General features: G+C 39.2%; 2 protein-coding genes across 3 annotated transcripts in view; one reads left to right on the top strand and one right to left on the bottom strand.

Moving 5' to 3' along the window:
* GNAT3 (G protein subunit alpha transducin 3) overlaps positions 1-4,194 on the top strand; it is a 64,884-nt gene extending 60,690 nt beyond the window's left edge. Inside the window, exons 6-8 of one of the 2 annotated variants that reach the window (XM_070506185.1) lie at positions 778-907; positions 1,096-1,249; positions 3,107-4,194. In XM_070506185.1, coding sequence (XP_070362286.1) covers positions 778-907; positions 1,096-1,249; positions 3,107-3,297 — 475 coding nt within the window. In that variant the 3' untranslated portion in view covers positions 3,298-4,194. The remainder of the gene's footprint in view (positions 1-777; positions 908-1,095; positions 1,250-3,106) is intronic. The other variant, XM_014844653.3, reaches the window with a different exon arrangement.
* Positions 1-26,012, bottom strand: part of CD36 (CD36 molecule (CD36 blood group)) — a 263,195-nt gene that overhangs the window by 185,709 nt on the left and 51,474 nt on the right. The gene's annotated exons all lie outside the window — the stretch shown is intronic.

The raw sequence follows: 26,012 nt of genomic DNA, 5'->3' as shown, positions 1-26,012 counted from the left end.
AGAGGAAAGAGGTACAAGGGGTTTAACTCCTAGTTTCTTTATTGAGCCGCCTTGTCCACAATGGTGCCTTTTACCAAAATACCAAAACAGAGGGACGGCCGAATGTTCAAACACCTCCTCTGAGAGGGTTTCATGATCTCTCAGGCTGACATCAATCTTTCTCTTGGCTCACTTTTACCTTGTATGTTATAATATTTATTATATAGTATTATAATAACGTATTTGTTTTTCTCTCTACAAGACAGCAAGCTCTTCGCAGAGAGTGACCAAATCCTTCCACCTCTGTCCGTCCGCCCAGCACACTGTCTAGTACATAGAATGCAGACAATAATTGTGTGAATGAACGAATGAATGAATGAATGCAGGAAGAGGTAGGAGAACAGGCTTCATAGAACCAGAACCATGGTAGCTTCCAATCTTCTTGAAGGTTCTGTTAATTTAAGACAATACGTAAACTTTGGTCAGAATCTCCTAATGCTAATAAATTTCTCACTAAAATTCTAAACCGCTTCAAATTTCCCAGTTGCTCAAAGTCAGTATGTGAATTATTTTACTCTAGCATGAATACAAAAAAAAAAAAGATGAACTTTCTCGTTTTTACTGTAGTTCTTGGGCTGCAAACTGGCCAAATAAGACTTATTTTATAAAGAATAAAGTCAAGAGAATACTTTTTAAAGATATGAAAACACCCATTTATAACTCTAAATGTTAATCTTGATATAAATTTTGGAGGATATTTGCAAGATTTGTTATTCAGTGATTTTTATCTTTTTAAAGAATGTTCGACGTGGGTGGACAGAGATCTGAGAGAAAGAAGTGGATCCACTGCTTTGAAGGGGTCACGTGCATTATATTTTGTGCTGCGCTCAGTGCCTATGACATGGTCCTGGTAGAAGATGAAGAGGTGGTAAGTCCACAAGGAAAATAGGCCAGGGTGAGAAACAAGAGTTTGTGCTTTCCCGTATTCCTCCCACTTCTCCCAACTCAATTACAGCCTTCCAAAGACGGATGTACCTCTAGAGACTTATTTACAGTGCCCAACAGTGCTGTTTGCAAATAATAATGCTATGCATTCTCCCCCTTTATTCCTCACAGAACAGAATGCATGAAAGCCTGCACTTGTTCAACAGCATCTGTAATCACAAGTACTTTGCCACCACCTCCATCGTCCTGTTTCTTAATAAAAAAGATCTCTTTCAAGAAAAAGTAACCAAGGTGCATCTTAGTATCTGCTTCCCTGAGTACACTGGTGAGATTCTTTTCCTTTAGTTCCGTGGTAGTCAATTCTTACACAGACATGCATTTTCCTTTCTGAATCTTGACATGTGAGGTTTATGAGGCTGAGGCTTATAATAATTTCTTGAGTCCTGTGTATGATGCAAACTGGAAAGAATCGTGCAGAGGAAGAGGAAACCCTCCCTCCACGGTCTGCATTGAGGCAAAGCTCCAAGGAGTAAATAGGAGGCGGCTGGAGAGACAGGGTCCCTGCTCTGGATAATGTATCAGACTGTGTTATCTTAAACGTTGGAAGATGACTTAAATTTTATTCCAAAATGACGTTTTTTGTATATTTCCTTAGGAAACCTCGTAACATTGTTCTGGATCTCAGTGTGGCTCTTGAGAGTCTTGAGTTACGTTTCTGGAGCGACAGCTTGAAGGAATTTGAGAAGAGTGACATCTTCTCTTCTTCCACTTATCGCGTCTTCTGACTGACTTCTTTCACTTCTAAATTTTAAATGCAAAATGCATTTAATTTTCCTCCATGCCTTTTCATGGGTTAATGGCTTATTTCCTTTTATTGCTGAAAAATATTCCATTCTGTAAACGAACCACGTTCTTTATCCTTTCACCTATGAAAGGACATCTTGGTGCTTCCAATTTTGGGCAATTATGAATAAAGCTGCTATAAACACCCACATGCAGGTTCTTGTGCACACGTAGTATTTGTGTAAATACCTAGGATTGCCAACGCTGGATTATATGGTAAGATAGTATGTTTAGCTCAGTAAGAAGCTGCTAAGCTACCTTCAAAGCGGCCGTACATTTTGCGTTCCCACCAGCAATGAACGAGAGTTCCTGTGGCTGCACATACTTGTTAGCATTTGGTATTGTCAGTGTTCTGGATTTTAGCCACGTCACATTGTTTTAAAGATAGTCCCTCATGGAATTTTTCTCCTAGTTACAGTAAAGTGGGGGAGAAAATCTTATCTTCTTGGAAAATCTTTGTGTCACTGGCCTATCCTGTGTTAGGTCCCCACGAAGCACATTCTGTTATAAAGGCAATCAATGGGGCACTTTTAGCTGCCTGTGTTTGTTTAGCCCTCCTATTTTATGTCTGCCTTTTCCCGACTGATCGTTGTCTATCCTGCTGAGACTAAACTTCCTCAAGAATGGCCTTCCTCAGCTTTTCATTTAGCTCTACCAGGCATGAGTCAAGACTCGCTCTCTATAGTCTTACACGTCTCATCTCAGCTACTTTGTTTAGTTCATAATCTGGCCCATACCTTCTATTCTGCATGATTTCCTACAATTCCTCTATAAAATCTTTCATTTCTGCCTGACCAGATTCTCTGAAGTGCTTATTCGGGTCTCAGCCCTACCCCCAAGCCTAGTGGACAGGCCATTCTCACTCATCCTATTTTTCTTCTCTCTTCTATTTATCTCTCAAGGTCTAGCTCAAATACCACTCGTCCTGTGGTCCCCTCATCTATGATTTCTGTTCTTTTCTTCTTTTAGTTCCTATTAAAATGCATGCACACACTCACATGCACATATAGACGCACAGCCTTTGACATATGTAAAGGCTTTATGAGTAGCTCACTTTGTTGCATAAATATGTTAGTATTTCTCCCGTATTCTGAGCTTCTTAATGCAGAGGTTAGATTTTAGCATCTGAAGCCCCCAGTGGGGAAGCATAGTTCCCAGCACAAAGTGGATGCTGCATAAATCCCTGATAAATTAACCAATTTCACTTTAATTTTTCAATACTGAGTACACTCAATAGCAGCACACAAAGGAAAATCCTAAAACTTACTAATATTACTTACACCCTTTTAAAAATGCAATTAATGTTTACTTCTCTCATTTTTTTTTGTTGTTTAACAAGGGCCAAATACATTCGAAGATGCAGGGAACTACATCAAGAACCAGTTTCTGGACCTGAATTTAAAAAAGGAAGATAAGGAAATTTATTCCCACATGACCTGCGCTACAGACACCCAAAATGTCAAGTTCGTGTTCGACGCGGTTACAGACATCATAATCAAGGAGAATCTGAAGGACTGCGGGCTTTTCTGATCCATCCTTTTCTTCTTTCACTCTTGCCCATGTACACTTTTCAAGATATAAAAGGAATGGTGCTGTGTGATGTCTTTAGTTTTAATAGATATTAACTTGTCTAGCAATATAACCAGCATTATAGAGCAAAACATTTTCACGCAAAAATTTTAATGTATTGTCACCTGTATCTGAATACTGTATCTGATTTCTCTGGGACATGGAGGATGGGGGTATCTTTGAAGTTCTCAGGTGTGAAAACTGATAAATTTTGGTAACTCTGTAACAGTACACGTTAGTGACACTGAATTTGCTTGGAAGTAAAACTTCTGCGTCGTGGCCTATTTTTAATCACAGCAATGAAAAATGCAGGGCATTTCACATTACTTCCATTGACCAGATCTTGAGAGGCATTCGTTTTTGCTCATAATGTAGCTGTGCCCGTACTGGAGATACTATTCAAAGATGGTCCATGGGGGTTTTTATTGGTGATTTACTCCTATTCAGCCAGCTGCAAGTGAAATGTTCACTACACATGTGTTTGTTGATGGGAAATTACATATGCAGAAGAAAGGCAATTTTATCTGCTCCATGTTTTTTCCTTAGGAAAAATCATTAATGCTGAATTTACCCTTAGAATTTAGGATTTCAATAAAATATCTCTTTGCACCAAACTGATTGAAAACAGGGGAACTTGTATGGTCAAGAACACTGTGCAAGGTTGTTCAGGCTGAAAAATAGTCCTCCATGGAGAACTTATTTCCCACATTTTATTCCAGGGTGGCATGGAACATTGTTAGAATTGATGGTTTGGGGTCAGGAATTCTAGACCTCAGGAAAGAAAAATAATTCATGTCTTAGCACTAGTATGTTTTGGTTTTGTGAATAAGAAGTAGGGAGTAATTAAAAGATATTTTTAGAAGAGAAACGTTGAGCTGTGTGGTTCATTCTAAATGTTGTATGGTATGCTAATAGTCACAGCCTAATTTTAAAAGCCAATTTGGTGTCTTACAAATCAAGTCATGTTATTTATGACCAGAAAAGATGACTTTTTTCTTCTTGAAAGTGTGTACCATTTTCCAGCTTGTCTCAGAGTCATGTACCCTCTATACTTGCAGAAGGTGACATACAGGTCAGAATAGAGGTCAGTGCATAAGACTTATAACTATTCTCAAAAGATAGCTAATTAGGTTTGCACAAGCTGGATGGGTTGGAGGGAACACAAATTAATTTGCCAATCTGTAGCTCAGGAGGATTTTGGTAGCTCTGCTTCCGTGTCATTACTGTATTGTTCTCTGACATATTTCCATTCTAAACACATACGACTGCTCACTATTCTATAAGTAACCTCGAAGGCAGTCCCTGGCTTTATTTTCAAAAACACAAATGACTTATCAACAAATACATTCCAATAAAACGTGTTGTAGTAAGAAAAATTAATTTGAAGTTCCTTTGCAGAATATAAATTTTTAAGGAGCCTAAGATACCAAGGACAAAAAACCTAGAGAGAACATTTAATTCGGGCATTCAATAAGATGTTCTGGATAAGTACCAACATCTATATGACGACAACTCAACATTTTGCCAGGAGATATTCAGAGCTTTGAGATTTAAGTTAAGATTACAAATGCTATCTTTTCATCCATTGCTCTGTCCTTTTTTTCCCTACTACTACTCTACTCTGTTTTTCTCCATCAGTGTGAAGATAATTTTCCAGAAAGGAATAAGATAATCTTTTGAAATATAACTATTATTACTATTTAGATTTTCACTCCAACTTATCTTTTGGGTTCCTCTTTTAGATAACATAGGTGGAAAGGGGGGGTTCAGAAATGGTTCAGTTTGCTGTTTAAAAATACATAACTCATTTCAATCTGTGCAAAAAATTGACAGGCATCAAGATTTATTTATGAAATTCTGTTCTCTGAGAAATTTAAAAAATATATTAATTGACTAAACCAAAATTAGAGGTCAGTTTGGATTATTAAAAAAAAACAGAGCCAGCCCTGACGGCCTAGCAGTTAAAGTTGGTGCATTCTGCTTCAGTGACCTGGGTTCGGTTCCTGGAGCAGAAACACACCACTCGTCTGTCAGCAGCCATGCTGTGGGGGCAGCTCACACGGAAGAACCAGAATAACTTACAACTATACACAATTATGTACTGGAGCTTTGGGGAGATAAAGGAAGGGAAGAAAAGGAGGAAGATTGTCAAAGATGTTAGCTTAGAGCCAGTCTTCCTCTGCAAAAAGAAAAAAAAAAAGTGAAGTGCTTTCAAATCCTATGATTAAAATTGTAAAAACTTTTTTCACAATCACAATCAGTTGCTATTCTAAGCAATAAATTTTAATTAAGAAGAGACATTTTTAGTAGAGAAAATATAAAATAGATGCTTGCATTATTTCTTTAATGATTGCACTCCTTAAAATTGAGTCTAATTTCTGACTTGACTTTTTAAAATTTTTATTAAAAAGGTTGGAGTAGATGCACAGCATTTGGGGCTAATTAAAGAAAGTAACAAAGTGGCAAATATCAAAAGCTGTGCTTTAGGTGGAAGAAACTTGCACTGAGACCAGTAATGGTCAAGTTGGTTAGAATTGAAACACCCGCTTCAATAGAAAATTCAGCATTTTCCCTGGTAGAGTTCTTGCTTGTGTAGTCTCAGAGATGCCTGCTTAGCCATTGTCGTGCAAAGTTCCAGTGAGATTATGCTGATATTTTCCTTTTCTATTTGAGGTTTCTCTTCCACCTCAGAATGCTCCCTAATTCTGCTTCCCTTAGATTTTTGACACCCCCAACTGATTCATTTCTAAGAGTTGTCCAGTTGTAGACACACTGCTCCACCTCAGAGACCTGGCGTGGGGTTATATCTAATGGGATCACTAACAGCTAGTCCCTGCAGAGATTTTTCCAGAAGCATGAACTGGTCAATAGATAAGTCTTTGCTGCTTAGGACTAGTAACCAGAGATTTAAATGAAGAAGAGTGTTAACTGGGTAATATTTTCATATCAAAATATAAAGTTGGCAACTCTACCAAGAAGCTCTATTGAAAAGGGATTTCAAATTCTGTGCGATCTGCCGTACACATTGTAGACACCCAATATTCTATTGATCAACCAAACTTATAGACAAATAACAGTCTTTGTGTGTATCACACAAATGGGCAGACTACTTTTTAGGCCATGGGCCTGTCCTAACATAAATTTCCTTACGTGATCCATTACCCTATTTAATCCCCAAATGCATTTTAAGTTACCTGCAGAGAATTAATTGAACACTAAGTATATGAGGAGAAATAACTCTTTGTGTCGACTTATGTGTTTTTACTATGTTATACCACTTCAGAATCAGAGGTGGATGTGTTAGTCAACATGTATGTCTACAAAAAATAAAATATGTGTGGGACCGGCCTGTTGGCATAGTAGTTAAGTTCATGCCCTCTGCTTCAGCAGCCTTGGGGGTCTTTGTGGGTTCGGATCCCAGGAGCAGACCTACACATCGCTCATCAGCCATGCTATGGCAGGCATCCCACATACAAAAGAGAGGAAGATTGGCACAGAATCTTAGCTCAGGGCCAATCTATCTCACCAAAGAGATAAATAAAATAAAATTTTTTAATTTAAATTAAAAAAAATTTGTAAGAACTACAGGAAAAATTGTAAATCCTCTAACTTAGAATAACTTTAAAAATAAGAAAGACTACCCTTTGGCTGGGATGGTGTAAGTTTCCTTCTGTTTAGCCATTTTCTGTCTTTCTTTACAGACTAGACAACAGCCACAGGAGGGCACACTTACATCATGTGTTTTTCTACCCAATTGTTGCAAACAATAAATTTGGATTATGGATAACTTTAATGAAATAAATAATAAAATCCTATTAAAAACCATAGTTCATTTTGTGCTTCTTGCTCAGTAGTATATGATAATCTTCTGATCATAATATGCACTATTTTAGTCAAATTTGTGAATAACAAAGCTATTGAAACAGTTCCAAATTTGTTGTTTTACAGACATTTAGTCTCTTCTCATGCTTTTATTACTATTTTTTTTTGCCATTTTCAAACTGTTGTTTAAATGTCAGTAACCATTAATTTTGTAAAGTTTTTTTTTTCTTATTAATCTGCATTGTGTCTAAAATCTTAATTAGCTTACAGGGAAAGCTAGGAGAAAAATAATTTGATGCCTAACAACGATGTTTTGTGAATAGTAATCAATTGGCTGCTTATTAATATGTGCCTTTTCAGTAAATCAAAGTAAAATTCCATTTCCTACAACATTAACTCTTCCATTATTCTTTATTACAACCTTTTCCAGAGCCACCACTCCACCAGGTCAAGAGGAAAATGAATGCTCTGTGACATTTTGTTACCAGCACTCCTGCTGCCAACATATTTTTCATTACTAATAGTATTTCAAACCACATTTGTCACAGTAGTTAAGAAATAAAGAAAGTCACATAAAAAAAAATAAAAAGACCCTAATTTACTTAACAGGAACAGTAATGGCCCTCTAATTATTATACCTTTCAGATAAAGAATAATATATGAAGACACATAAGCAAAGTGATTACCTTATTTGAAAGACATTCATATTTTCTAAATTGGTCAGATTGACACAAAACCTAGCAGACGTATTTGATTGAAAATCATTTTTTCAATATATATTGCTGTGCATTTTCTTTTCTGAAAAAGACAAATGGTCAAATATTAAATGCCATTATAATGTCAAAACCAATGGAGACTGTTTCTATTTTAACACATTAAAAGCTTCACATTAGAGAAAATGCTAGACAATTGTACTTATAGTTAGCATAAGAAAGTTTAGCATAAAAAGCACCGTGTGCAGAATGTCAAAGAATTGACCATCTATGATGCGATTATCTTATCCAATTAGAATCTGAATATTTTATTACATGTTAAAGATATCAATTGATGTACAAGCGCACATTTATTTACAGCTAAAGTGATGTGAGATAATTTAGCAAAAGAAACAATTTTAGGAGGAGAGTAGTTCAAGATGGTGACATGGGAAGACCCTGAACTCACCTCCTCCCACAGACCACCAAATCTACAGCCGAATGCAGAGCAATTCCCTCTGAAAAAGACCTGAACGCTAGCTGAACAGCTTCTCCACAGGCAGGATAAAAGGGCCACGTGGAGACAGGAAGGAGAGCCAGAGACAGAGTCTTGCCAAAAGCCCACCCCCACACCGTGACACAAGATCAGGAGGGAACTCGCAGATATGGAGCTTTCCCAGAGGAGCGAGGGGTTCAAACCCTCAACAGGCACCCCAACGTTTGGGATGTGCGCCAGAGAGTCAAGCCCCCGAAACATCAGGCTTTGAAAACCGATGGGGCTCATGTTCAGGAGAGCTAAGGGATTCTAGGAAACTGAGATTCTCCTCCTAAAGGGCTCATGCACAGACTGACCCCGGGAACCCAGCACAAAAGCAGCAGTGTGAGAAATGCCCAGACCACACGTGAAGGGGACTCATCTGTTAACCTTAAAGCATCTGCCGGAGGGCAGGGGTCTCCAGAGGCAGGGGCAATGTCTGGTGCCAGTTTTGCTCTCTCCATGCAGCTTGCTAGCCCTGGAGGGCTGACCCTGTGACTGCTGGTAGCCTGGCTAATGGTGGCGGGCATGAGCAGTCCACACAGAGGACGATGCTCAAATGCCTCCATCACTCTGGTGGCCCAGGAGTTCTCCTGAAGCCCATTTTCCTCCTGGAACAGGGGACGTGGGCTCTGGGGGGGCCCTGGACTCTGCTTGAGAGTTTCAGTTTAAACTTCAACGCTAGCACCAACCACCCCCCTGAGGGACCTGAACAATTCTTCGTTTATTCCAGGTGGCTATTTTTCTTTGTCGTGCATGAACAGAGTAGATTAAAGATCACCACAGACCAGTACAGGCTGAGTTCTGAGTCAGCAATTTCTTTTCAAAACTGATGCCAGAGGCAGTTTGTCTTAATTGAGTCATTAAAAGAAAACAGAAATAGGACGAGGAATGATAAGGATAGGATTTTTAATTAACATGTAAAATGTGACAACGCTTTATAAATTGTGATTTCCTTTTCTTTTTGATTTTAAATTGAGGGCTTAGAGGTGTTAATTATTCCTGGGAAGAAGAATAAAGAACCTAACAGGCCCCTAGGAGAGTATTTACAGGGGGTAACATCTTATTCATCCCTTGCCATCCAAGGGAGGAAAAATGCACTGATTCGTGTCTAAAAATTTCCTTAAAGAATAATGTGACAACTTGGTAAAGTTACCAAACACTGAATTATACACTTAAAATAGGTGAATTTACGAATTATCCCGCAAATCGTCGTCGTCATAACATTAAAGATGCTTTAAAAAAAATAATATGGCACTAACTCTTCCCCACAGGGTCTCACATATGTAATGCAATTAATAAATATTTAGTAAGTTAATAAACGTTGAGATCCTATTCCCCATAATAACCTCTCAACCTGAAACAGAAATTCTCTTAACTCCAACATCCTTGTCTATCCAGGTCCACCCTCCCTGCCGGGCTGGTTGCCTAAAAGTAGTGATTTAGTTTTAAAAACTCCTGGAAGCTGAGGTCATTCTCATGCTCCAATCTTGTTTCGGGATGACTCCTAGTGCCCAGGTCACGCGGCCACATCTTTCACAGAGCAGGTCCTTTGCAGTTCTTGTTTCATTGCCAGGATGCCCTCTCCCATCCCAGGGCTCATTGGCTCCAGTGGATTCTTCAGCTCTCAAGTCAGAGGTCACCTCTGGACCTCCCAGGTGGAAGTTCAATAATTTTACTCTTTACCACTTGTTGAAGTCTACAGTGAAATATTTGCGTGTGTGACTGTTTGATTTATATTTGTGTCTCTACTTTACTGAGAGCTCCCTGAGGGGAGAGCCCATGTGTGGATTGTCCATGGTTGTGCTTGGGGCAAAGCTGGAACTGCATGAATATTTGTGAATTAATGAACCAATGGTTGTCGACCAAGTCCTCCTGGAATGTCAACTACCCTGATTTTTCTGCTCTCTCTCTGACTTCTCAGACTCCTCTGACCATCCTGTAAATGTTAGTATTACTAAAAATACCTATCTAGATCATCATCTCTTATTTCCCTCTCCATATTCCCCAAGGGAAATCTTAAGTACTTCCATGGCTGCATTTTTTTCCAGGAAAGATCAGTGTCCTGATCCTAGATGACCATCTTAACTGCCTCTTGAGACATATCCAGCCAAATAAAACTCAACCTTCCCAAAAGTGAGCTCATGATTTAATGAGTTTAATTAAATTTAGAATCACCAAATCTATCCATCCTCACATGATCTCTCAGTTGTTTAATCCAGACATTAGGTTTTGCTCTTCTTCTCTCTCACCTCTTCCCCATCTCAGATTACTCAACAAATTCTGTTTATTCTACATCCTAAGTATTTCTTTAATTATTTGCTTTTTTCCATCATCGCTGCCCCTTGTCTAGTTCCAGTCTCTCTCTGGCAGTGATTTCTGGAACAGCTCCTTAAGCTGCCCACTCGGCTTCCATTCTCTCCACTTCCAATCTGTTTTCCATCCAGCTGACAGGACGATCTTTCTAAAATGCAGAACAATTACGCTGCACGACTTCCAATGCCTCCGTGGTTCTCCAAAGTTATAGGAGAAAGTCCAACTGCCGTGATGCTGAAATGTTCTCCATGGTCTCTGCCTTTCTACCTCTCTAGCTCAATCTTTTGCCATTCTTCTGTCGAAATCCACTCACAGTTGTGCTCCCTCCTAGAACATTCTTCCTTCTCCCCATTCGTTGACTGATTAACTCAACCTTTAGGTTTTTACTTTTTTCGGAAATCCTCTCCTCACCTGTCAGGTCTTAGCTATCTGCCTGTCCTATGTGCTCCCTGGCCACCTTGTGTCTCCTTTGCTGTAGGCCTTACATCATAACAAAGTCGGATAAATTCATTTCAGCCCCTGTTAAGGGTACACAAAGCAGACAAATCACTTTAAGATAAGAACAACTGTGTGTGTGTTCTGTTACTCTGTGTGTGCGTGTGTGTCTGTGTGTTTTAAAGTTCCTGACTCTGTGCTAATGTTCTCGGTAGAGTAGGGATGAATAATAAAAAGGTCTAAAGAAAATGATGGATCATGAGCAAAAAGACATCATCAACTGTGTCTAATCAGTTCAGACTTGAAAAAAATCTTGGATGCATTTGGCAAAGTTTCCAATTGGTAAATCTTACATACGTATTTTATATTCCAAACAAGGCTTTGTAAATATGTCAGCAATCTGTTTTCCCAAAGCCATTTACCACATCCCATTGGTATCAACAGGAGGTAGACAAGCTTCTGGAGAAGTCAAACCCGTCATTATTTGGAGGAGTAATGGCGCTGTCCTCAACACATTTGAAAGGAAGCAGCTCCACTCTTGCCTCTGCTGCTGGAACCTGCTCATACAGACACATCAAGACGTCTCAGAAGGGCTCACACGAGATGGCTGGTCCAGAGCAGACAAGTCAGACAAATGATGTTTCTGCCACTTTGGATAATGAACAGCAGCACCACAAAGGCCGGGAACAATTAGTCCATTGTATAAAAAACATGAACCTTAAATGTGAGCATTTCCTTTGTCTAACTGCTTGGGAAGGTGGAATTATGTCTTATGAGGCATTGTCTTTAGAACAGCAAACACAACAATAAAGGAGTCAACCGTTAGAATCCTCAAACATTTTGTTTCATAATTATTTATGATATTTTTATAATAATCAGAGAGTCTAGACTTACCACTATTTTTTATACTTTTTTAAACTGTCTTCAAGCCTTTCAAAAGCAACTTTTATTCCCTTAACCGAACAGACTCTGAACTGCATCTCTATGCAACCACTTTACACACGTAAATCATATCTTCCCAAGTATCAGTAACTTCTAAAGCTAGTGCCATCTGGGCTATAAATGACCCCTATATGGAGCATTCCAAAAGATGATAAATCAGACACCTGATCAAAGTTCCATTATAGAGCTTTGCAAAACACACTTCAAAACTTGCAATGTAACTTAGAGAATTATCAGACAGATTAACGATCCTTTAATGTCTACAAATATAAGTAGATAATAGTGGAACTCTTATTTGTATGTTTTCTATAATCTGAATATATTCTGTTTCCTTTTAAATTTCTCACATTTTAAAATATCTTTATATGAAAATATTTCCTTCATTGAGATAAAAATATATTCAGTTTTTGGTGATAGATTTCAGTTGAAAATCAATAAAGACTTATTCTTGAAGTCTGGCAGTTGTGACCTTTGGTACAGATTTAGGTGTTTGGTCATTTCCATTAACTGTGTATATATATATTATAGTATTATATTACATATATTATAATATATATATTACAGGGAAATTGTCATAGAATGTTTAGATTTCTTCTGTTGTCCTTCCTTAAATTTATAAACTCATCAAGTCTAGCCAATCCCAGATCTTTGCCTTCTCGCTGTAATCTATAAAGTCAAGTTGCTGAATACAATTGCCTATAATTACCTCATGCTTCACATGACCCAAAACACCTTTTAAATATGTTTTAAAAAGTGTTCTTTAAAGGGAACCCTCATACACTGCGGGTCAAAGTGCAAACTGGTACAGCCACTATGGAAAACACTGTGGAGATTCCTCAAACAACTAAAAATAGAACTACCATATGACCCAGCTATCCTACTACTGGGTATCTACTGAAACAACTTGAAATCAACAATCCAAAGTAACATTTGCACCCCTATGTTCACTGCAGCATTATTCACAATAGCCAAGACGTGGAAGCAATCCAAGTGCCCATCGACTGATGATTGGATAAAGAAGATGTGGTATATTTATACCATGGAATATTACTCAGCCATAAAAAAGACAAAATCATCCCATTTGCAACAACATGGATGGACCTGGAGGGAATTATGCTAAGTGAGATAAGTCTGACTGAGAAAGACAAACACCATATGATTTCACTCATATGTGGAATATAAACAAACACATGCACCAGTTTGTACTGCCACCCCCGGCCATTTGTGACACCATGGATGGACCTTGAGGGTATTATGCTGAGTGAAATAAGTCAGAGGGAGAAAGTCAAATACCATATGATCTCACTCGTAAGTAGAAGATAAAAACAACAGAAAAAAAAACACATAGCATTGGAGATTGGACTGGTGGTTATGTTTGGGGAAGGGGGGAGGGGGAGGGCAAAAGGGGTGATTAGGGTCACATGTGAGGGGATGCACTATAATTAGTGTTCGGGTGGTGAACATGATGTAATGTATACAGATTTCGAAATATGATGTACATCCGAAAAAAATAAAAAATAAAATAAAAATAAAAATTAAAAAAAAACCACATGGACAAAGAAAACAGTTCAGTGGTTCACTGTTCAGTGAACAGTGGGAGGGTGGGCACAGGGGGTGAAGGGGAGCACTTATGTGGTGACAGACAAGAAATAATGTACAACTGAAACTTCACAATGATGTAAACTACTATGAATGCAATTTAAAAAAAAGTGTCTTTAAGATAATGAAACCCGTCTGTTACTTAGTCCTTCTTGAACTCATAAATTTAAATCCAACCAGTTGGGGGTTGTAAATTTTTTCTATACAATTCATGGGACTTTTTTAATGAAAAATTAAATTTAAAAAACTTTTAGGGAAGAATCAACGAATTTCTACTGTCCAGGGACTCAGTCTGTGCTATCTCTCAGCTGTGTTTCAATTCTAAAAATATAACTAGCATCCGTTTCAATTTTTAAAGAGACTTGAAGAGGCAAATTTTCCCTTATGCATAATGACCAAACCAAATTACAACCAGCTTGCAATCTATTAAACTCACACAGTGTGAATGGACACAATTTGACTTTCTGATGGTCATACAACACTCTACAAAATGTGTTGTATATTTACCTGCTGAAAACAATATTTTCACTTTGAAAGTCTTTTTTCTGTTTCAGGTTAAACCAAGCCTTGCTCCATAAGAGGCCTGTCTTCAAACCCCATGTCTCAGTGGCCAGGCAGGTGTCCCTCGATATGCCCTTTGTGAGCCATGACGACAGCAGGCCCAGGTGAGCGCATAGCGTCTGACAAGTGCTCCCAGCCCAGGAGGTTGGCGTATCAAACATCCACATGCTAATTATGACACTAATCTCCAACCATTTACGGATGTTTGAGCCATATTGGAAACCTGTTGCAGCTTTAAATGACTCCATCAAGTAACTCAGGTAGGGCCGTATTTTATTACTACTCTAACAAGAAGAGGCAAAAAGCAAGAATAGTATAACTGAGTATGAATTTTGAAACGAAAAAGCTGTTTAGATACATAAGTTGTGTAAGCAGAATATGATAAAACTGTGCCATCCAGAACTCAAAGGGCATTATTTATTTTGGATCACCTGTCTATATATGGGGGATTTCTTACTAAACAGAGTGTTTTCAAACTAGCATTTACTCCTTTCAAACCTTGGTATTTTAAACCATAATGAACAGTTTAACTGTATTATAGACTATTCTGTCCTCCGAGATAGAATATTTTCAACATATGTTATCCTTTCCTTAAGGCCCCATAATCATTACGAGGAACAATAATTACTATATTGTAGTGCAATGATGCTCTGAGTTTCAATTAGGCATGTGGGTTTCATTTTTCTCGTTATCCTAGGGACTCATGTGTGAGGAGCCAATATGAGTTACTGAGAGAAAAAGCCCTTGCCTTTAAAGACTAACAAGACAGAGAAAGCCCCTCTCTTGTGTGGAGAGAAATAGAGGAGATCAGGGCCCAGTGAGGGCTCTTCAGCCTGACATCTGGGCTGACCTCTCAGCTCTCTCACTGATCAGCTGCACAGCCCGGAGCAAGGTCCTCAGTCCTCAGTACACACATCCCTAAAATGGGGAAAATCGTAACAGCTACGGGTCAGAGCCCAGGAATAAAGGAGACAGTCTGTGTGGAGAGCTTGGTAGAGTGTCGGGTACTTGTTAGAGGTTGTTGGTTACTAGCAGAGGGGGCAGAAAACTGAAAGTGCACTTGTAACGTTGTGCGATAGAAATACAGACAGAGGACCTGCTGGGACAGGAGGAAGGATGTGAGAAAGGCAGACGTGAAGGAAGAGAGAATTGGAGGAAGCATCCTCTAAAAGGTTAACTCATTGATGGAAAGGATGATGTCAGAGAATTTTTCTTTATATATAGTAAATCTTGGTTCATCTTACTGGTAGCATCTGACTTTAGCAACGCTTACTTCCTCTTTACTATAACTACATTTAATAATTATATTCATTTTATTAGGCCCAAGGATTATTTTTATTCATTTATTTACTGGCTCATCCTTCCATCTATCTATCCATCCATCCATTCACTAACTCCCTCGTTTATTCACTCAGTTTTTCAACAAAGAAGTACTGTAAATAGACACTTTGAAAGCGACTGTGGAGTCATGAGAGTTCAATGTGATGGCTCTGTCACCAAGATACTTTCAAATTAATAGAGCAGTTCCCCACATTGGACTACCTCAGAGAAAATGAGTTGAGGGATCAGCTTTGTCAATTTTTTGACATAAAGGGTTAAATAAAGTTAAACACTTCTTTAATGCTATGTATCTTTGAGAAGGAGACACAGCGTAAGAACTCCTTCTTTTTGGAACCACTATTTTTTCAGCTAGTGTCTTGGGAAATATTAGATAATAAGTTAACAGCAATAACATTATTGCATGGACTTTGTGACAGTTTTTTTGGGCAAAGGCCTTTTCTACTTGCTTCCTGGTTTTCGGTTCTGTTCAGCATAAGGTGACACGGCCACAGACAAAATTTCAATGAAGTAAGGAACTGGGTGTCTTCCTTTAGACCATACACACGGGTCACAGGCTTCAACATGGCAAGTCTGGGTCCCAGGAGAGGGAGAAATGCCCTGAGCCTGGCAAGGCCATCTTGTGGATTATGGTTTTGTGCCAGGAGTCAGCACTGCCTTTTCCGAATGGAGCATAAATACAATTTTGCACAGCAATTTTCTTTTTTAAAAATGCCCTGGATAAGGGGAGAACCTTGGAGCTCTCCAGGGACTTCACTCTGAGGCTGACTCACCAAGGTGAATTGAGCAGCCATCTTTAAGACACGAAATCATAATGCTTAGACCCAAATCCTACCCTAGCAGAAATCTTAATGGTTCCAAAATTGGAACCACGAGAATGTCATTCATCTGATTTATTATCATTTTAAAAGGCTGAACCAAAGACAAGATCCTCTCTCTCTTTCCCTAGGAAACCACTTGCCCCCTTTCTATAAAATTCATACGAGGTCATTCATCTGAGTGCAACTCTCCCTTGACACTCTTAATTTTTCACTAAAATGCTACTGTAATGATCTTAACATGGTTTTCTCAGCCCAGCTATTTTCCAGACAATTTAACCCACACAGCTGAACCTAGAAAAATGTTAGCACTCAGGCTGAGATTTCCCAAAAGAACACGCAGTAAAATGTTTGAGACATAATGGCACCATTGTGGACTAGGATAAATCACACTTCGTTAGGTACAACCACGCCATCAGCATCCAGCCTTAACTAGTGTATCGCCGGCCTTAGGACACAAGCAACAACCGATCACACAGCAGGACGAACGCACTTCTGCCCTTAGCAAAGAACTGATCAGATGAAACCCAAAATGCACTTATGAATCAGGAAAAAAGGGGCAAGATTGTAAGTCTGTTGTAAATAAACTTGATTTTGATTTTGGACTACAATGTTAACATATGGATGGAAGAAAGAAAGGAAAGTAGGAAGAATAGAAGGAAGGATTTTTTTTTTTTTTCCGTAAGATGTATAGATGTCACTGGATTTTCCTTTTCATGTCTGTTATAAACACAAATGTATCAACCATATTAAATTGACATTTCTCAAACTCACCTTGCTAACACCAGAGATGATGGTTTGAAAATGTAGATTCATGGCTTCCCACTCTAATTCTGTTGCTTTGAGGAACACCCTGAAATTTGTAATCTCCACTTATACTTTTTTAGTTTAAACGTTAACAAAGCACTAAGGATATTCCAATTTAGGCATCTGAGGAAAATGTGAGTGGATAGATTTGTGTCTACTTTAAATACAGACTATTCTAGGAAGGGAGATAAGCCATGTGTCTCAAGAGGAATTATATGAGAAGGATAATATCTCCAATCTTGCGTTTATTTAGTCATTCGCTTATTCATTCACTACTCAGTAAATATACATTATTCACCTATTACAGATAGGCATTGTGTCAAATCAGGGGACTACAACAGTGAGCAAAAGCAAGCCCAAGTTCTACCTTCAAGGAACTTCTAGTCTAGGAGAGAGAAAGCCATTACGCAAATTAATAACACGATACATATAAAATGCAGTGTCTGTTGTGAAAGCAGTGAGTATGAGCCCATGGGCACACAGCATGCAAACAGTGAGCTCGTTAGAGGGGGAAGTTTTTTTCTGAGTTAATGAGCTTGAACTGAGGATGAGGATGCAGTAATAAGACAAAAGGAGAAAGGGAACATTCCAGGCCTCAGGATGTGCATGTGCAAAGGCCCTGAGGTGAGAGAAATCATGGTGCATGTGAGACTGCGGTGGCTGAAGCTGGAAGAGGAAGGGGGAGAATCGAGTGAGTCAAGCCTGAAAAGATCAGAGGACACAAGATCTTTTAAGACACAGTGAGGATTTTTGCCTTTATTTTAAAAACAAGCCTTCAGAAATGGGATGGCATGATAAGATTTACAATCTGAAAAGATCATCTTGGCCGTGGTGTGGAAAAATGACTAAGGGAAGGAAGATTAGATCTGGACAGATGAGTGGGCAGCTATTCAAAATGTTCCAAGGAGATAATAATAACCTGACCTAGGATGATTGAGGTGGAGAATAAAATGACAGACAGACATACAATGTATTCTGGAGGCCAAACCAACAGACCCTGGTGATTAATTCCTGATGATCAGATTTGGGGGGTCTAGTGGGCACTCAGGGGGGCACATCTCAGGGTGGTGACTTACTGAAGTGGGGAATGGTGGAAGAGGCCCAGCTTGGAGGAAGAGAGAGGGAGTATGTGAGGATGGTTTCGAACATGATAAGTTTGAGGTGCCTTTGAGACATCCCAGTAGACCTGAGTGGGTGGTTGGAAATTCTGATCCAGAGATTGGAGGAGAATCTGCATTGGAGACAGACACTTGTGAATCATCAAGAAATAGACGGTAACAGAAACTGCGGGTCAAATGAGATTGTCTAACGACCTAGAGCAGGAAGGAAAAAGAGCCTTGAATAATTCTAACGGTTATTTGGCAAAGAGGAGGAGATTCCAAAGGAGCCTGAAAAGGACAGGATTCAGACCAGAGAGTGCACAGGAACAAAACCACACAGGAGAATTTTCAAAAACGGAGAAAAGCAATCAATGGTGTAAGTACGGAAAAAGGAACAAAGATGAGGCCTGAAGATATCCATTGGATTCAGGGACACTGATGTCACTGGTGACATTTTGGCAAACTGGCATGGCTGGAAGTCAGACAGTCATGGGTCGAGGAATAAGAGGATGACAGGGATAGCCTCTTTGCTTTTTTAGAAGTTTGACTATAAAGACGAGAGATAAGGCAGTGCTGATTTCAAACACCAATGGACATCTCAAATCCAGTATTTCCCAGTTAAAAACGTCATCTTTACTTTCTTACTCACCCCTTTAGCTTCCTTTTACATTTCTTTTCTATTCCATACACATGGACCGCTCTGTCACTGAAGCTGGGAGTCTTGCTCCAAAGCACCCCCTTGACCAAGCCTTCAGGGGTCCCATCCCTCCCCGAGACCGTCCTCCAGACTCTGAACTCTCCCCTCTACACGATGAGCATGTGACTTGATCTCACCAGAATATCCACCCAGGTCTACCATTTAGTTAACAACGTAACCTTCAGGAAATAAGGAAACTTCCCTTAATCACAGTCTGCTCAACTAGAAGGAAAGAGCTATCCTTAATTCATGGGTTTCTGTGCAAGCTGAATGAGACAGTGAACCCAGAGCGCTCGCTACATTTCCTGATCACTGTAGATCTCGGCGATTATCCGCCGAATTTGACGTGAGTCCTCCCTGCGTGATGAATAGGCCCCAAATGGAGTGGCCCGTCTTAAGCTCCATGTCACCAAACCGAGGCTTAGCTTAATTACAATGTGGCTCTCCCAGAAATGGAATCTTACACCAGTCACCAGGAGACCCCTGGGCAGCACCGGTCAAATGATCTGCCTGGTGACCCTGCCATCCCCTAAGGGAAGCGACCTTGCAACAGCCAACCTGCCTCTGCCCAGGATAACTTCCTGTTCCCGCTCCCTTCTGTCTGTAACACCTTCCATTTTGCACAGCTCCTCTCTCTCTGCTAGACTGGATGTTGCCCGATTCATGAATTGTTGCATAAAGCCAATGAGATCTTTAAAATTTTCTCAGGTGAATTTTGTTTTTTAATACCAGTTTCCACTCAGTAACTACATACAAAAATAAATAAGAATGGGGGCTGGCCCCGTGGCCGAGTGGTTAAGTTCGTGCACTCCACTGCAGGCGGCCCAGTGTTTCGTTGGTTCGAATCCTGGGTGCGGACATGGCACTGCTCATCAAACCACGCTGAGGCAGCGTCCCACGTGCCACAACTAGAAGGACCCACAACGAAGAATATACAACTATGTACTGGAGGGCTTTGGGGAGAAAAAGGAAAAAAATAAAATCTTTTAAAAAAATAAATAAATAAATAAATAAATAAGAATGCTATAAAATGCCGGTGAGAACATTAACATTTGAATAGCAATGCAGATTAGGTTGAATCATGAAGATATATTTATAGCTAAAGTTTATAATCATCATCACATTACTTTAAAATAGATACATAGTGTGCTATTTCAATCCCACCATTCAAAAAAACAAAACCACAAACTGAGAGCAGATTAGTTCAAGTAATGTACAATAACATTCCTACCATTGTTTACTAAAAAATTAAGAGCTTTGCTTTAAAATAATTTATTTGATAATTTAGTTCATAATCTTTTTCACTTAAGGAGAATTTCTTTACAAATTTGCAAACAGGTGTGAAAAAAATGAAAGTTTATAATTTGCTTTCGTCACTTTTATCTTTAATATTAGGGATGGGCAAAAATGTTCTACACATAGGAGTAGAGATAATTTCTACTCACTCATTTGAGTTTGCGAATTAAAAAGGGAAAACAAGCATGTAAATGGAGACCCAGATGAATGGCAGAAGAGAAAAATCCAAGAGTCATTTTACCAAAGGATGGTGGAAAATCATGCGTTAATTTCTTTAAATGTCCACACTTCCCTTTGTGTGAGTGACACGTCTTCGAGATCTCAAACAGAACTAAACCAGGAGCAGGTGATCTAACGAGGGGATGGGAGCGAAAGGAATGTCTCGTCACGCTGTCATTTACTCTTTGATATAAAGATGGAAAGTTTCTAAGATGGAAGCAATGATTTCAGAAGGAAAACATTGAGACAGATGAGCGGTTGCCTGGGGACAGGAACGGAACAACGTCTGGATTGCAAGGGTATAAAGAAAAGCACCTCGGTTTTCTGTCTACTCACTCCTCTGTTACTACTCTCAGTATTTCACTCTGACACCAAGTATGTAGGGGTTTTTTGCCACACCAAGCAATTCTCTAATTCTCCAGACACCAGCTGGTGTGTGCTATAATTTAACTCAATTCTGACAATATCCATCTGAAGGTAGCGGTGGATCCCACAGGTTAAGGGCTCAGTCCCACAAGACTTCTCCCAATTCAGATGTCAATCAACATTCCAGGTTGTCACCTATGCTTCTGACCAACCCACTACGAATCAGAGATTCCTGATCTACTCCAGTTCTACCATTTTCCAGAATGGCTCTGAAAACTCAGGAAAACAGTTTATGTATTAGATTATCAGTTTGTTATAATGGGATACCACTCAGGAACGGCCATAAGGAAGAGATGCTTAGGAAAGGTGTGTGGGAAGGGGCACAGAGCTTCCGTACCCTCTACAAGCAAGCCACTCTCCTAGGACTGCCACCTCTGTACCACCCAGAAGTTCCTGGAACCCATCCTTTTGGGTTTTTACGAAGGCTGCTTTACATAGGCATAACTGATTAAATCACTGCCCCTTGGTGATTAGTTCAAATTTCAGTCCCTCTTCTCAGCCCAAAGGTCTGAGATGGAGCTGAAAGCTTTGACCCTCTCTGTAATTACACGGTTGGTTCTCTTGGTAACCAGTCCCCAACCTGTAGTTATCCAGGGTCTTTACAAACATCACCTCATTGACAGAAATTCAGGGGATTGAAAGGGCTTGTTACGAATAACAAAAGACATCTTTATCGCTCTTCATATTTCAATATGTCTTCATGTTTCAATATTTCTTATTATAAATTACAATATCATAAAGGGGCACAAGGAAACTTTTTGGAGTTACAGAAGTATTTGTTACCCTCATTAAGATGATGGTGTTACAGGTATATATAAATATGAAAACTAGCCCAATTGCATACTTTAAATGTGTGCCATTGATTGTATCCCAATTATGCCTCAATTAAGTTGTAAAGAATGGAAAAACTGTATTGCAAGGTGCAGCTATTATTAAATGTCCTTCACAGATAGGTTGCACTGTGATGGTATACAGCTTGTCCAAAAGGTTAGGAATGGCCTACAAGTCAGAGAAGGAAGCTCGGCAGGGTGGACCACAGGGAGGGATCCAGGAGAAGAGGATGGGAAGCAAACGGGCCACCTGAGGAGGAGGACAGTGTTCCAGGAAAGAGAATCGGGACCAAAGGAGGAGGCAGTCCCTTCAGGACAAGGCTTTTCATGGTTTTTCTGGGTGATGGACTCTGTCTGTTTCTAGAGGTCCTCCACCCTCATCCTCATGGTCCTGCTCAGGCAACGTCTTCTGAAGGACGCTGAAGAACAGCAGAGAAGGACGCTACGGGAGGTTGTCTGCTTTGTTACTGGTTCTGCTGAGCCATCTTGGTCTCAGTCCTTCTCAGGTTTCTTAACTCACGAGGAGGCATCCTACAGGGAGGATTCAAACACTTATATCACGATTGTGGGAATGAGGTGGCGTGGTTTTTGGAAAGATCATGAGATCTGCAGTCAGGCCTGTGTTTGAATCTAACTTCGCCAGCTATGTGATAACAGGTAGTGTACAAAATCTACTTAAGCCTCTTCAGCTGTAAAATAATGTATTAATTAAGCGATATAATATACACAAAGCTCCTGTTACGTTGCTTGGCAAATCTAAGTTTATTTTAAGTAGGTAACTCTGAACTCTCTGAAGCTAGGATTAATGAACTTTTAAATTTTATGTTTATTAAGGAAAATATGCAAGATGGCCTTGGAACATAATGTCGCTTTATCTTTGGCCAAAAAGCTTAATGACAAGATGGTTTGAAATTCTCTTGTGGTATTTCTAAAATTTCTAGTCTGTGTCCTCAGTCAAGAGCCATGATTTTTCTTCTGTACATTTAATAATATCATCAAACTGAAGGAACATTTTTTTAAAAACAAAGTATCTGATGCAATAGCAGTGATTTGAACCCAATTAATAAAACAGCAAACACAGGATGTGCCATATTCATAACAGAAATCTGAAATAACCGAGTGGCCTTCTAAATACAAAATTAAATTCCATCCTGTGGTAGTATCACGTTCTCTGTAATGTAGCTAATAACCAACATTACTTTCTTACTCATACTTCAAATTTTCAGTTGCTAGAAAATCTTAAATGCGCCAATTTCCAAGCATTAATGTTGCAAAATTCCTCTTATTATTCTGAAGAATTATGCTTATGTTTGATATTAAATTAAATTTTGTTTGATCTTGAGATTAAACATTTCATTCTCTAAGAAGCTCCCTTAAGACTCTCAAACAGAATTGACAACATAGCTCTTCCAACTAATGAATATTTAATAAGGAGCAAAACTCTAATCTGTGTATTTCACAAAATGCTTTCTCAAGGCAGGACCCCATTCCTGCAGGTTCAGTTCCTTCACTGCCTTCATGCAGTGGACTCGTCAGAGGTCTGTCTGTCTTACTTGTGCTGTTTGCAGGTCCAGCAAATGGCTGTGTGTGTCGGGGTGCACTGCTCCCCACTGCAGAAGGGCGAAGCTACATATCCATGAGGAGGGCATGGGCTCAACACACCTTCCCATCCTAGTTTTCTCAGCTCTGTTACAGACAGACACTTAGGAATGAGAAATACTTAACTCAAGCTTTCATATTTCATGTCTACCCTAGATTTACATTCTAGACATGAAAACAGGTCAGAAATCTAATCCAACATATATCATACTCCAAATGTCAGCAATTGATATCTTCTCCTAATTTATGAAAAGATTAAGGCCAACATAATAGAGAGACTAATATATTGAATAAAAGCAGATTCATACAGGCCTGGGTTTAAAATCACACCTTCGTTGTTCTGTGATCTTGAGTAAGTTGCCTAAACGTTAAGCCTCAGTTTTATCATCCGTAAATTGTGATTAATCTTAGCCCAGAGATCACCGTGAGAATTAAATTCACACAGGAAGCACTTAACACAGTTTCTGGAATAAAATACGTGCTTAATAAACGTCAAAGAAATAATGATCATTGAGTGAAAATTTCTCCACTTCCTGGTCACCTCAACCTGTACCTGTCAGAAAGGTGTTCCCTCCTCGTGAGGCTCCGCCCTGGGCTAGGATTCTTCCTCTTAGATTACATTGCCTCACTTGCTACTTTTCTCAGTCCACGGTTCCCTCTCTCTTAGGTTCCTTTTCTTTGTACTGACTTCTTCTTCAGGTTACAAACATGCTTTCCTCCTTGGAGCTGTAGCCCTGTCATAGTCTATCCTTTCAAAATCAGAATTGCTGAATCTTGCCCTAAGTTGGTCCCCTCCCCAACTCTTCCTCCTCAAATCTTTGTTCCATAGTTCCACTTCTTTCAATCTACCAAAACTTTCTCTCCCAGGTCACCGATGTTTGATCTCCTTTTTCCACCTTTCGTATCCACGTCTCTATGCTTGTTCCTCATGAACTATTTGTAGCTTTGACATGGTTTTCTTCTTCGCTTCAGAACACAGCTCTGTTTTTCTCCCTTCTTCAATATCACCCTCCCATTGACTGCTTAAATATGTATATACCCTTGACTCCATATTTTTCCTTGTTCCTTTTTTCTCTGTAGTGTTCATGACCTTACCTTTATTTTCATGTTATCTTATTGCTCATCATCCCTCTATGAATGAGTGTCGAATCCACCATTCCCATACAGATACCTTACAACCCAGCAATTCCACTCATTTATAAACCCGAGAGAAGAGAAAACATACATCTACACAAAAAGTGGAACATAAATGTTCCTGGCAGCATTACTCACAATAGCCAAAAAGTGGAAACAACTCAAAGGTCCATCAACTGATGAATGGATAAAGAAGATATAGCATATCTACACAACGGAGTATTATTTCACAATAAAAAGAAGTGAGATATAGATACATACAGCAACAGAGATGAACTTTGAAAACATTAAGTAAAAGAAGGCAACTACAAAAGTCCATGTATTATGTGATTCCTTATATATGAAGTATTTAGACTATGCAAATCTATGCAGACAGAATGTAGATTAAGAGTTGATCAGAGGCGTAGGGTGGGAGAGGGTGGGAATGCTGACTGCTAACGAGTGCATAGTTTCTTTCAGGAGAGAAGAAATGTGTTAAAATTGGATTATGCTGATATTTGCAAAATCTTGTCAATATACTAAAATATTGAGTTGTACACTTCAAATGAGTGAATCATGGCATGTGAATTATCTCAACAAAGCCATTGAAATGAAATAAATAAATGCATACACAAGTAAATCACTTATAAGCATCCAAGGAACCTTTTAGGAAATGATTTTTCCTTAAAATAAAGTGCTTTCATTTTGAAAATGTTTCTGGTTTACCTCTTTTTCATTTCTAAAGCTCAACTTAGTGACTTTCACATCTTCCTCTGTTTTATGTAACTATGCATTTCTTGTCTAGTTCATCAGGCAGTCTGAACCTAGAGAACCAGAGACAGAATTCTACCTTTATTTACTTTTCTCAAAGAGAGCACAGACTAAGGAAACCAACAGAATACCAAATTTATTTTTTACTTAATGTGGAAACAGTACATACTTGTTTTTTAATCTGCAGTGACAACTCAAATCCTTTAACCTTGAGTTTCCTTTATGGCAAATTTTCTATCCTCCTAATTTTCAAATGGAAAATATGAAGTTTTAGATGTCTATGACAATATACATACCAAGGGCAGGCTTATTGTTAGCTCGGAATGCCAGTTATTGCATAGAATACTTGTGCTCTAAGGAAGCAATGTCAGAGGTTTTTTGTTTTTTTTTTAAAGATTTTTTTTTTCCTTTTTCTCCCCAAAGCCCCCCAGTACATAGTTGTATATTCTTCGTTGTGGGTCCTTCTAGTTGTAGCATGTGGGACACTGCCTCAGCATGGTTTGATGAGCAGCGCCATGTCCGCGCCCAGGATTCGAACTAACGAAACACTGGGCCGCCTGCAGCGGAGCGCGCGAACTTAACCACTCAGCCACGGAGCCAGCCCCTCAGAGGTTTTTTTTTTTTTTTTTTAAATGCCATATATGACCTTTGTTTCTCCGAGCTTTTACTCCTACAGTATAACAAAGGTAAGCGACAGGAAAACGGGAGCATGTTTTCAGAGAGAATGTTCATCAAACTTAGCTTGTTTTTACCATCTGAC

This window comes from Equus asinus, chromosome 1 (assembly GCF_041296235.1).
Source record: "Equus asinus isolate D_3611 breed Donkey chromosome 1, EquAss-T2T_v2, whole genome shotgun sequence".
Classification (NCBI taxonomy): Eukaryota; Metazoa; Chordata; class Mammalia; order Perissodactyla; family Equidae; genus Equus; species Equus asinus.
This window is presented reverse-complemented; position numbering and strand designations above follow the sequence as displayed.